The sequence below is a fragment of the Triticum dicoccoides genome, chromosome 5A (genome assembly GCF_002162155.2).
Source record: "Triticum dicoccoides isolate Atlit2015 ecotype Zavitan chromosome 5A, WEW_v2.0, whole genome shotgun sequence".
Classification (NCBI taxonomy): Eukaryota; Viridiplantae; Streptophyta; class Magnoliopsida; order Poales; family Poaceae; genus Triticum; species Triticum dicoccoides.
Genome location: NC_041388.1, coordinates 433,593,129 through 433,605,227, shown reverse-complemented (window position 1 = coordinate 433,605,227; position 12,099 = coordinate 433,593,129). Strand labels below are relative to the sequence as shown.

The 12,099-nt window shown below is 49.2% G+C and overlaps 2 protein-coding genes across 2 annotated transcripts; one reads left to right on the top strand and one right to left on the bottom strand.

Annotated features, from left to right (window-relative positions):
• The first annotated feature begins 582 nt into the window (after positions 1-582).
• On the top strand, positions 583-2,962 carry LOC119302129 (probable sarcosine oxidase). The gene is made up of 2 exons (XM_037579157.1): positions 583-1,251; positions 2,000-2,962. The coding sequence occupies exons 1-2, from the start codon at positions 708-710 to the stop codon at positions 2,692-2,694; spliced, it is 1,239 nt and encodes a 412-aa protein (XP_037435054.1). The 5' UTR covers positions 583-707; the 3' UTR covers positions 2,695-2,962.
• A 1,397-nt stretch (positions 2,963-4,359) lies between these two features.
• Positions 4,360-8,251, bottom strand: LOC119302128. Its single transcript, XM_037579156.1, has 3 exons — positions 7,900-8,251; positions 5,320-5,430; positions 4,360-4,930 (listed from the first exon to the last, which is right to left on the bottom strand). Exons 1-3 carry the CDS (start codon positions 8,014-8,016, stop codon positions 4,691-4,693), a joined length of 468 nt encoding a protein of 155 aa, XP_037435053.1. The 5' UTR covers positions 8,017-8,251; the 3' UTR covers positions 4,360-4,690.
• Between the last annotated feature and the right edge of the window lie 3,848 nt (positions 8,252-12,099).

The window sequence follows — 12,099 nt, the reverse complement described above, 5'->3', positions numbered from 1 at the left end:
ATCCGTCGAAGATTTGAGCTGGATATGCAGGTGACGGTCAGTCCAAACATATAGGGCCAGTTTTAAAAGTTTGGCTGGGTCATAATTATGATCGGTCACTGATTGGACCGTCCGCCTAGATATATATGGGGCATTTAAGGAATCCTTGATGCTATAACATGTGTCCAAATTGTGGCCCAGCAACAAACGAAAATCGGTTGCAAGGTTTGAAAAAAGAAAGACGAAATCGGTTGCAAGCAAAAGAAGGGTCAGTCGGGCTCAAAAGAAAAAAGAAAAGGCCAGTCCAATTCAAGCCAACCCAAGGCAGCACAACTTTCTTTTCTTTTTTGCAAGGAATTGAGAGCTTTTATCATTCAATCAAAGGGGCTCCGGCACTATCAGCCATAAGGCTAGTGACCAAAAAGCTAGAAGGGGAGTCCATTCAACACTCTTGTCACCTCTATTGTGCAGGCATGCTTTGCATGTAGATGGACGGAAATATTGACGTGTTGACGAATAACAAAATAAGTAGAAGAAGAAGCTAGCCCTTCAATACCAAGCCAGCACATCTGCACAAGTAGCGGCCAAACTGGACGGACGGTCGTCGGTTGTGCCTGACAGCAAAACCGGTCTTTAAATACACACAAGCCTGCCTCCCTCCCGGTTCCTGCCTCGCACACCCTTCACTTCGAGAGCACGCACGTACCACAGGCACAGGAACAGCAACCATGGCTGCGCAGCCGGCCGAGCGGTCGTTCGACGTGATCGTGGTGGGCGCGGGCATCATGGGCAGCTGCGCGGCGCACGCGGCGGCGTCCCGGGGCGCGCGCGTGCTCCTGCTCGAGCAGTTCGACCTGCTGCACCAGCGCGGGTCGTCGCACGGCGAGTCCCGCACCATCCGCGCCACCTACCCGCAGCCGCGCTACCCGCCCATGGTCCGCCTCTCGCGCCGCCTCTGGGACGACGCGCAGCGCGACTCCGGGTACGCCGTGCTCACGCCCACCCCGCACCTCGACCTGGGCCCGCGGGACGACCCGGCGTTCGTCGCCTCCGTCGCCAACGGCGGCGCCACCTTCCTCGCCTCGGCGGCGGACGCGCCACGCCCATCGTGGGCGGATGCGTTCAGGGTGCCCGACGGGTGGGCGGCGGCGAGCAGCGAGCTGGGCGGGGTGATGAAGGCGACCAAGGCGGTGGCCATGTTCCAGGCGCTGGCCGCCAAGATGGGCGCCGTCGTGAGGGACAGGACGGAGGTCGTCGACGTCGCCAGGAAAGGTGAGTAAACCGACAGAGCGCGGCCGTGTCGCACGCTCGCACGTCTTCATTCTTCGTCTCACCTCCAACCAATTTCCTTGGAAGCATTCGATCCACCGGCTCCTGCATGTGAGCCGGTGCCGTGCCGAGCGGCTGAGTCAGCATTTTCATGGACCATCCCTGGTCTGGCATCTTATACAGATCATGTCCTGATCTGGCCATCTTCACAGAGCAAATTTGTCCGCACCTATGAACTGTCGCGCCATATCAATAATTTCCACTTCCTTACATGCAAGGGGGAGCACTTTGAGTAGTGTACAATGATTGCTGTTTTAGTCGGAATCGTCGTACCTTCCCGTGTCCAAAATAATGAGCAAGAATCTCTTGCTTTATAATCCCATTTGTCATTTCTTAAACGAAAGTAGTATCTCCACTTGTCACGTCACATCACATGTAGTTTGCTTCATTACACTTCGGTTGGTGCACATACTACAGGCCAACGGAGTAGTGGCTAAAAATATTGCAGCAGGTTTTCTCTAAAGAATCAACTAATTGTTTAAGACCGCGAGCACACCTGGCGCCGTCAAGTGCTTCAAAAAGATTCTTATCGTGAAAAATAGTTTTCTAAATAATTAAAAAAAGTGATTTCAATCATTGATGATGCACCAAAAAGATTCTTGCACTCATACCTCCATAATACGTGCAAATTGGTAAGTGAAATACACACGAAGTGCAACCCATATTAAGTGGCAGTAAATCTTTCGAGCAGGAGAAGGAACGACGGCGACGATCGTGGTGAAGACAGCTACCGGCGAGGAGTTCCACGGCGGCAAGTGCATCATCACCGTCGGCGCGTGGACGAGCAAGCTGGTCAAGTCGGTCACCGGCGCCGACCTGCCCGTGCAGCCGCTGCACACCCTCATCTGCTACTGGAAGGTGAAGCCCGGGCACGAGCGCGAGCTCACGACAGAGGCCGGCTTCCCGACGTTCGCGAGCTACGGCGTCCCCTACATCTATAGCACGCCGTCGATGGAGTACCCGGGGCTGATCAAGATCGCCATGCACGGCGGGCCGCCGTGCGACCCGGACGGCCGGGACTGGGCCATCGGCCCGGGGGAGGACGGGCTGGTGGAGCCCGTGGCGCGGTGGATCGACGAGGTGATGCCGGGCCGCGTGGAGACCGCGGGCGGGCCGGTGGTCCGGCAGGCGTGCATGTACTCCATGACGCCCGACGAGGACTTCGTGATCGACTTCCTGGGCGGCGAGGAGTTCGGGAGGGACGTGGTGGTCGGCGCCGGGTTCTCCGGCCACGGGTTCAAGATGGGCCCGGCGGTGGGGAGGATCCTGGCGGAGATGGCGCTGGACGGCGAGTCGGGGACGGCCGCGGAGGCCGGCGTGGAGCTCCGGCACTTCAGCATCCGGCGGTTCGACGGCAACCCGACGGGGAACGCCAGGAGTTTCTGAGTCGAGCCAAGGATGGATGCTTGAGCCAAGTGTGGTTGTGTGTAATTATGGTCCTTATGTCGACGTGTTAATTGTCGTGATTTGCCGATTGGTACTCTATATGTTTGCCAAATAAGCTGTGCACCGTGTGCACCTTTGGAACAGTGAAGTAGTAATTATTTTGTGAGCTTTGGGACAGTGAAGTGACCTATCGTACGTATGTACGTTGTGATGCAGATTTTTACCTTCCATATTGGCACGCGGGAAATAAATACTGGTCATCTCGGTCGATCTCCGTCTGGGCGTACTGTGCGTGTGCCGGAGATACCTTGAGGAATATGCATCTTCGCACAGCTCCAAGCCAGTTTGTTGGTTCTGACGCCACGTCTACGGTCTGGCCATATATCGATCCTATCCATGCAATGCAATGCATGGGAGGACCATACAAACACATGTGTGCAGATGTGCCACGGTCGATGGAGCTAGCTAGCAAGATCAGCTCATGACTCATGGCCGAGTCAGTGGTCAGTACTACACATTAACACATACAATCACATGTGATCCTCTCTCTAATGATAATGATTGATGTGCACGATGCGCCACGCCAATCATCGTCAGGCCTATGTATGTACTGTACGTACATCTCTAATAAGCCCACATGCAAATTAGCGCGAATTATTGATCACTCACGCGCTGCTGCTTGTCCTATGAGGCGCAGCCAGCTAGGTAGGGGGTCACAGCTGGTCGATCTGCTCCCCGCCCATATCTCCATCGACCGTGGTTCGTACGTGGAACCCTTCCTCGTCCTTATCATTAGGATTAGGAGGTAGTACAGAAATATCTCATGAGATTGAGAGGTATCGACCGATCTGGGGCGAGTGACCTGTCTCTGCGTCCGCACCACTCGCAAGTGCATGCCAAGACACGTACTACTCCTAGTCACGGATGCTGATGGTCATGTCGTTTTCTACGTCCACATCACACTAGACGTACGTATGGACACCGTTCACTCACTTGACCTGGACTAGAACAGGCACATGGCCACCGTACCGTTCACTTGACCTGGAAGTCTAGAACGTATTCAATCCCAAGCCCGTCCATGTCACTGCTTCTAGAAGCAAACACATGCATTTCCAAGATCAGATTCCTATTCTTCTTCTCAAGATAAAGGAAGAGAGGTCCTCCTAAGGATATTCTGGATTCTTCTAGTTCTAGAGATAGCTCACCACACATGGATAATAAGTTCATGTTTTTCCAAATGATGATGAGGCTGTGAATTACCTGAAGCTTTATTATTTCCTCTGAGCCTTTGCAATTTGGAACATTGGTTTGCTCTCTCTTTCCACTATCGTTTTCCAGCAAAAGGAAGCCACGTCCTCATTGGCCCTGTTTGGATACTCTAACACAGTTAGAGTTAGAGTTATTTTCTAACCCACTCTAACCCAAATAAGTACCTCTCCACTGGGATAGTTGGGTTAGATGGAACTAACCCACTCTAACCCTCCCTGTTTGGATACTTTTGGGTTATTTGAGCCCCAAACTAACCCAAACTAGCTCTAACCCCATGATCCAAACAGGGCCATTGTTGAATATTTGCTTCGAGAATCCCATATTCTCCGCCTGCTCAAATAATAACCTCAAGCGAAGACAATAAACGAAGGGGATGACACCAGCACCTCCGCGAAATACACAAACATAAAGCTTCCAAAGTAAAATTGTGCTTCCGAGTTGGGACAGGACTCAAATTTTGGTTCCGCACATGGTGCAGTTTCAAGAACTCACAGCCGACATCACATTGCACAAAGCTTCCATGATTTACCTTCTTGAACGGGAAACGACATGGGCCAAGAAGACGAGAACCCTGCCCAGCGAAAAAAAATACCCCCTGACGTACAAAACTGGCAGTTGTGTTGCCGTAGATCCCTACTTATTACCTAGCCCAGCAAGAGCCCATGTAAAGAGTCCATCCATGCGCACATAATAACTTGCTTATGGAAAATGTAACAGCAGACAGCATCTATTTAGCGTTTTCTTGCTTTGGAGGAACCTCAGCTGTTGTTGCACTCGCTTGGGTGTCGACAGGCTCCACGGCACTGGCCTCGGCTTTCCTCGTCTCGATTTCTCTTTGCATTTGTATTTGTCCTCGCATTACTTGGAGCATCTCCTTCATTTGCTTCTCTTCTTTCTCCAATTGCATGTCTGTTAAGATCTGAGCATTCTTGTCGATCGGTTTGAAATACTCATCTATGGCAGTTTCCTGAAAAGTAAGATAAAAAGAACGAATTGCAAGTCATTACACAAGTTGTTTGTATAAAATCAAGTGGCATTTCAGTTTACTGCCAGCGATCCTATATCGGAAACATAAACCAAAAAGTAAGTCTATTTTGGGAGTTACAGAACAAGCATGTTTCACACACATCAAACAGAAACAAGCCACTGTATCGTTCATTCGTTCTCCAAAGGCCGACAGCATGATCGCTGCCTCTTTTTTAGTTGTGAGATTGCACATAAACTACACCCTCTGAACTAAAACCATGACAATAATTATGGAATGGAGGGAGTAGTAAATAATTTCTCAGAATGCAATACACATTTCCTGGGCAAGTGTTGGGTAATTAACTATAAATTTGCAGTACAATGCCTTACAGCTTCTTCGAGGTGCTGATTGAGAGCTTGCATCTGCTGAACCACTTGACGAACCTCTGACAGAATAACTTGCTCTGGTTGTTTCTCAATCTCCTTCTTCTTAGCCTGAGCCTGAATAAACAGTACTGAAGTTTAACTGATATTGCAATTAAGTACAATATTGGTCCTTACAGATGATTGGTGATGTCACCATGAATAATCAACCATACGTACTACCTGGAGCGGACGATCTTATCTGCAAGCTAGTGTAGTAGTTTCCTGATATTAGTTTAAGATATTCTAGTGAGCAATAGTTCAATACTCCCTCCGGTCCTTTTTAGTTTGCATATAAGATTTGTCTGAAGTCAAAGCTCGTAAACTTCGACCAAGTTTATAGGGAAACATTCAGAATGTGAAATCAGTAACATTAGATGCATCATGACTTTAGTTTTCATATTGTATAAATTTAGCATTGTATATGTTAATATTTTTTCATATAAATATGAGTTTGACTTCAGACAATTCTTATATGCAGAGTAAAAAGGACCGGAGGGTGTACAAGAGACAGTATACAGACGATTGAGGACTTCAAGATTTCAGTGCTAAAATTAGAATAAATAACTTTAGCGCTAAGCGACACCCAAATATGCCCTACAAAGCTACAACATTAGTTTGCGTGACTGTATGTAAATTTTGACCATCAAGAAAACACTGATACTTCCAGCAACCAGTGTACCCATATCAGATACCGTGTCCGATACTGATTCTTTCCCAATATGTCCCCGATACCTCTCAGGCTCTACTAGTGCCTGTGGTGGACGCCTTTCTCGGTGCTCCCACTCCCCTTCCCCCCACTATCCTGTATAATTCTATCTAATGGAAGGCTGCTGATTTCCTCCTCCTCCTCCCTTTCTCTCTAACTGAACTTTTATGTTTGGTGAACCCGTTGGCTGTTGGTTCTTGCTTTTGTTGGAATAATGAATAAAAAGATAGAAGATAATGGACTGCAGTGACTAAATATATGCTAAATGGCTTGAGGCTTATTGATAGCATATTTTCTATATTGTTTTCAAAAATAGTCAAACTTATCCCCATATTGGCGCTTTTCCGAAATGATGTATTTACGTAACCATAATTACATATCACTCTGATACTGATCAGCGTATCCTTATCAATGCAATCTAGTTGACTATAAACATAATTTGGAACATATAATGTGTTCTTTACATGATAGCGCCACATCATTGCTAAAAGAAAATTAAGTACCTGAGAAGTTCTGAAGTTCATAAGTCTAACACCGCCACTGGTTAAGGGTGCAAAGAGAAAAAACGGGTGCAGTGCACCCGGCATACACAAACAACAAGAATGACACAAGAATTGTGGCAGCAACTCACAGTAAGACAGGTCATAAGGACAAATGCCTTCCTATCTTTGTTTAATGATAAAAATTATCAACATAGAGTTAAAAAAAAAAAATTCTGAAGGGGAGCCTTGGCGCAGTGGTAAAGCTGCTGCCTTGTGACCATGAGGTCATGGGTTCAAGTCCTGGAAACAGCCTCTTACAGAAATGTAGGGAAAGGCTGCGTACTATAGACCCAAAGTGGTCGGACCCTTCCCTGGACCCTGCGCAAGCGGGAGCTACATGCACCAGGTTGCCCTTTTTTTTTTCCTTATGCCACTCTAGATTTTGACATTTCACTTTTGCCACTCTTAGTTTTTGACAATTATCTAAATTGCCATTCCGGTGGCAAAAGCAAAATTTTCGGAGTGGTAATTGTGATACATTTCAAAAGCTAAGAGTGGCAAAAATGAAATAAAAATATTTTGCTTTTGCCACGGAGTGGCAATTGTGATAATTGTCAAAAGCTAAGAGTGGCAAAAGTGAAATGTCAAAATCTAGAATGGTATAAGGAAAATTGGCAAAATCTAGAGTGGCAAAAACAAAATTTTCCCTTTTCCTAAACTTCCTATCTCTAACAGTCTAACATAGCATACGCAATGCCTTCATGGATATGCATATCTCCTGCAGCCCTGTGCACCCACGACCACAACAGTTACAAAGTTGATCAGATATGTGGTGTGCTTCTAGAGGGTTCCTAACCATTACAACCCAAAGTAACTTGCAAGATAATTCAGTGTCCAGGGAACAAACAGTTGTGGTAAGATGCATTACACTAACTAAAGGAGATGGCTAGTTGAAACAGCGACATTTTCCCCCAGACATGACCAACAGAACAAGCCGGACAACTGATACTCATTGTGAGTTCCATACTAAATGAGCAAAGTTATTCGCACAACACTCCTTTTTTTTCTAATACTAAGCAGTTCTCATTTACAGCCATGTCAAACAACTTAACGAGAAGAACACGAATCCAATTCAACACCAAGTGTATGTCAGCCCTACTGAAATTAAGAGCGCAAATCACACGCCGGGAGGCCAACCCTATCCCAATTCCAAGAGATCCTCCAAAACAAAACAGCCACTAGAAGCCTAGAAGATTCATTGTAGTCTTGGAAGGCCGGTGAATGATGTTTCCCTAAAATTGAAAGAATAGATAGGAGTACATATCAGAGAAATGGCGGACCCAGCCTTTTTCTCACCTGCTGGAGGCGCTGCTGCAGCTGCAGCCTGTAGGACCGGATCCTCCTCTCCTCGTAGCCGGACATGACCCGCACCACGAACCACGCCTTCTTCCCGAACTGCACCAGCTTGTCCATCCCGCCCGTGGACCAGCGATCCGCGCGGCAGAGGCGGCCAGAGACTGCGGGCGGGGAACGCGGTGTCCCGACGAGGAAGAGCGGGGACGGCGATGGCGGCGACGCGTGAGCGGCGGGGCTGTCCCGAGGCGGTGGGGCGTGGGATCGAGGCGGCGGCGGCCGGCGGGCGGGGCGCGGTGGTCGAGTGTCTGGGCAGATTTGCGGCTAGTTGGATTGTGACCTCGCCGTTTTGCCTGGGAGTGGCCTGGAGATGCTCGCGGAATTGCCTAGCCAGGCAGGCGGTACACTGGCAAGTGGGCCCCCTAGATATGTTGACCATCTGGGCATTGACCACAGGTTCTATTTTTTTTTGAGCATCACCACAGGTTCTACTGTGGATTATGAAAGTGAGCGAACTGGGTGAAAATAAACAAAACTGGCCCTTATCTAAAACTTCAACACAAAATGATCCCAAACTGAAAATATTTCATGAAATGACCTTCTTTTGCATGACGCCCGCGACTAGGACGCCATGCTAGAGAGCATGACACCCCGAGCTAGGACGCTATGGTAGTGACATGTAGCATGACGCCCCGGTCTAGGGCGCCATGTCATATAGCATGACGCCCTACCCCGGATCGTCATGCTATCTAGCATGACGCCTTAGCTCCGGACATCATGCAAAAAGGGCCATTTTATGAAATATTTTCAAACTGAGACCATTTTGTGTTGAAGTTTTAGATAAGGGTATTTTTGTCCATTTTCACGCGAAATGGTGACCGTATGTCTGTATAGGATATATTTGTGTTTAGTACTACCTCTCCAAACTAATATAAAAGTGTTTAGATCACAGAAAATATACTCTCTTAGTTTACGAAGGGAGTAATTGTGTGACTGTATTTGTGCAGTTTCCGATCGCGTCAGAAGGATAAGTTCAGTGATCCTGAACTGCATGTATCGTTCTTTTTCATCGCGAAAAAAAGAAAAGAATGTATCGTACTTTACACAGGATTCATCCCAGGTTTTCGACAAATGAGTGTGTATACTGCACACACGTACCAACTCGCACAGATTAGGGCGTTTTTCTTTTGTCCCTTCAACCTTAGCAGCCGTCAGGAGAGGCCATCTTTCAGCACCGTTCTCTGGCGGCTCCCCTTCATCGGCGACCTCAGTCGTTGGTGGTGAGGGGAGTCGCGTGGCAGCGGCATCCTCGTGGTGGACCTATGTCCTCGGGCTCCGTCGTTGCGACGGCGTTTGCTCCAGCGTCGGCGTGGAGCTTGGGATGTAGTCCGGGAGCGGATGCAGATTGTGGTTTGCATAGACGACATCTAGAAGACAGAACGTGTGTCGGCTTTGTGATTCGTGGATGGTAGGTATGGTTTTCTTCTTCGGGGTCTTAGTCATGTTGGTGTGTCAGATCTGGAGTTCGATGGCGTGTCTGGGGTGTTGCCCCAGTCTGATTCGTTCAACGACAATGGCTTCACTTTTGGTGAGCCACCTTGGAGGTTCGCAAAGCTGCATATCAGCGATGGAGCCGCGTCGAGCTCGGGTGAGGAGGTGGTCTATCATTATTTTTTTCGATGACTGCTGTGGTGGTGCCGGAGGCAGGTAACGAATATTGATGTCAAATTCGGAGATGTTATTCTATCTTTTTAGTTTTGTTACGTCGGTCTTTACGTGACTTGTATTTTGTTTTTTATGATATGAATGGAATATGTATTATAATGAAAAAAAATTGAACACACGTCCTGTCGAGAGGTAATCCACGGGAGGTATAAGTGCCAACTATTGTACTAACTTGTAAGCGATCTCAGGAGTTCAACAATCACAGTAAGACGGATCCGATCTTTACTATTAGTGGCCTAGCATCTGCTGTAACTAATCAACTAAATGGTATGGTAAGTTGGAGATCTGCAAACATGTCCACGAAGGATGAAAACAAGTTTGGATCGTGCAAACATCCAAGGCATGAATGAAAAGCCCTTCTCGATCTGTCCGTCCGTCTATTCTAGGCTGCATTAAGCCATCTCCAGCCGCGCCCCCAACAGACCCTCTTAGGCCATTTTTTCGGCGCCGGCGCCGAAAAAACGACCCAGTCGCGTCCCCAGGACACCGAAAATCGCTGGTTCGGATCTTTTTTCCGCCCGGTGGTCACAGGCCGAACCCGGCGCGCTGGGGAGCAGTTGGGGGCTCCGGCGTTAGGGAAAAGCACGCCTGGCCCATACCGATAGGGGAAAAGTCAAGGTTTTCTTTCCCCGACTCGCCTCGCACCCCCCGCGCCCTCGGCCACCACTAGCTATATCCCGGCAACGGCCGCCGCCCTACTCCGGTAGATAGCCATTCCCCGCCGGAAAATAGCAGCGCTTCGCCGCGGCAGCCCCTCCCATAGCAGCTGGGCGTTTCCGGCCGCCGTTTCCGGCCGCGGAGGCGCGGTTTAACGGCGGGTACACACCCACCGAGCGCAAGGTGTTCGGCGTTTTGCCTGTCTCGGCGATGGACTCGGATGAGGAGGAAGAGCTCGCCGCGCTGCTGGAGGAGGAAGCCGCGGCCGACGTCCAGGAAGAAGAGCATCTCATGGTGCTCGCCGCCCTCGCCCAGCTGCTGGCGAGCAATGAAAAGCCGCGGCGAGGTGGCTCGGCGCCGGGGCGGGTGAAAGCAAAGAACCGGCATCGTCTCCAAGGCTACTGCATGCTCTACTCCGACTACTTCGCCGATGCTCCACTTCATGGCGAGAGAACATTTCGGTGCCGTTATCGGATGAGCCGAAAGCTCTTCCTCAGGATTGTGAATTCCATCCGGGAGTTCGACAACTACTTCAAGTGCAAGATGGATTGCACTGGCGCTCTTGGATTCACCTCCATCCAGAAGTGCACGACAGCGATGAGGATGCTTGCATATGGAGCTCCCAGTGATTCACTCGACGATTATGGGCGCATGGCCGAGTCCACCAGCATAGAGTGTTTCTACAAGTTCTGTCGGGCAGTGGTGGCAGTGTTTGGGCCACAATACTTGAGAACACCCAATGCGGAAGACACTGCTCGGATCCTAGCCCAGAATGCAGCAAGAGGATTTCCTAGGATGCTTGGAAGCATCGACTGCATGCATTAGAAATGGAAGAACTGCCCATTTGGTTGGCAGGGGATGTACAAAGGCGCCAAAGGCGGTTGCAGTGTGGTGCTTGAGGCGGTAGCCACACAGGACCTCTGGATTTGGTACTCCTTCTTTGGTATGCCAGGAACTCACAATGACATCAACGTGCTGCAGTGCTCTCCTGTTTTTGCCAAGCTCGTTGAGGGCCATTCTCCTCCGGTGAACTTCGAGATCAATGGACACCAATACAACAAGGGGTACTATCTAGCTGACGGCATCTATCCGAGATGGTCGACATTTGTGAAGACGATCTCAAACCCTGTGGCAGGAGGCAAGAACGCCTGGTTTGCGAAGTTTCAGGAGGCTTGCAGGAAGGATGTCGAGCGGGCATTTGGTGTGCTCCAATCTCGATTTGCTGTTGTTCGGTACCCCGCTCAGACCTGGTCCAAAGATCAAATGTGGGAGATTATGACTTGCTGTGTCATCTTGCACAACATGATCATCGAGAGCGAGCAAGAAGACCCAGTGTTTGACACTGAACCATACTACAGGCAGAGTCCTCTAGCCGAAGTTGATCACCAGCTACCGGCAACTTGGACTGCCTATCTCAGTATGTGTCAGGAGATCCGAGACCCACAGATGCATCATCAACTGCAGAAAGATCTGATTGAGCACCTATGGAGGCTCAAGGGGGACGCCGTGTGATAAAATACGAGTTTTTATTTGTTGAACTATATAATTTGTATTGAACTATTTGTTGTTGTACTATTTTGTTGAAGTATTTGATTTTTCTGTGATGAAATATGTGATAAGAAATAATTGTGTTGATAATTGAACGCCGAGACACGGCGAAACCACGTCGAATATAGGCCTATTCTCGCCCATATGGGCCCTTTATTCGTCGAAATTGGGCTGCAAGATGGATCAATTTCGGCGCCTGAGGGCGAGCTAGGGGCGACGAGTGGGCGCAAAACCACCCTCAACATCGAGTGTATCGCCGGCTCGCCCCAAAGA

What these genes read in the sequence shown, in the direction of transcription:
- LOC119302129 (XM_037579157.1), top strand. Translation starts at nt 708, where the DNA reads ATGGCTGCGCAGCCGGCCGAGCGGTCGTTCGACGTGATCGTGGTGGGC. An exon ending in CGTCGACGTCGCCAGGAAAG is followed by an intron (nt 1,252 to 1,999) that starts GTGAGTAAACCG and finishes TCTTTCGAGCAG; the next exon opens with GAGAAGGAACGACGGCGACG.
- LOC119302128 (XM_037579156.1), bottom strand. Translation starts at nt 8,016, where the DNA reads ATGGACAAGCTGGTGCAGTTCGGGAAGAAGGCGTGGTTCGTGGTGCGG. An exon ending in TGCAGCAGCGCCTCCAGCAG is followed by an intron (nt 5,431 to 7,899) that starts GTGAGAAAAAGG and finishes CTGTTTATTCAG; the next exon opens with GCTCAGGCTAAGAAGAAGGA. An exon ending in ATCAGCACCTCGAAGAAGCT is followed by an intron (nt 4,931 to 5,319) that starts GTAAGGCATTGT and finishes CTTACTTTTCAG; the next exon opens with GAAACTGCCATAGATGAGTA.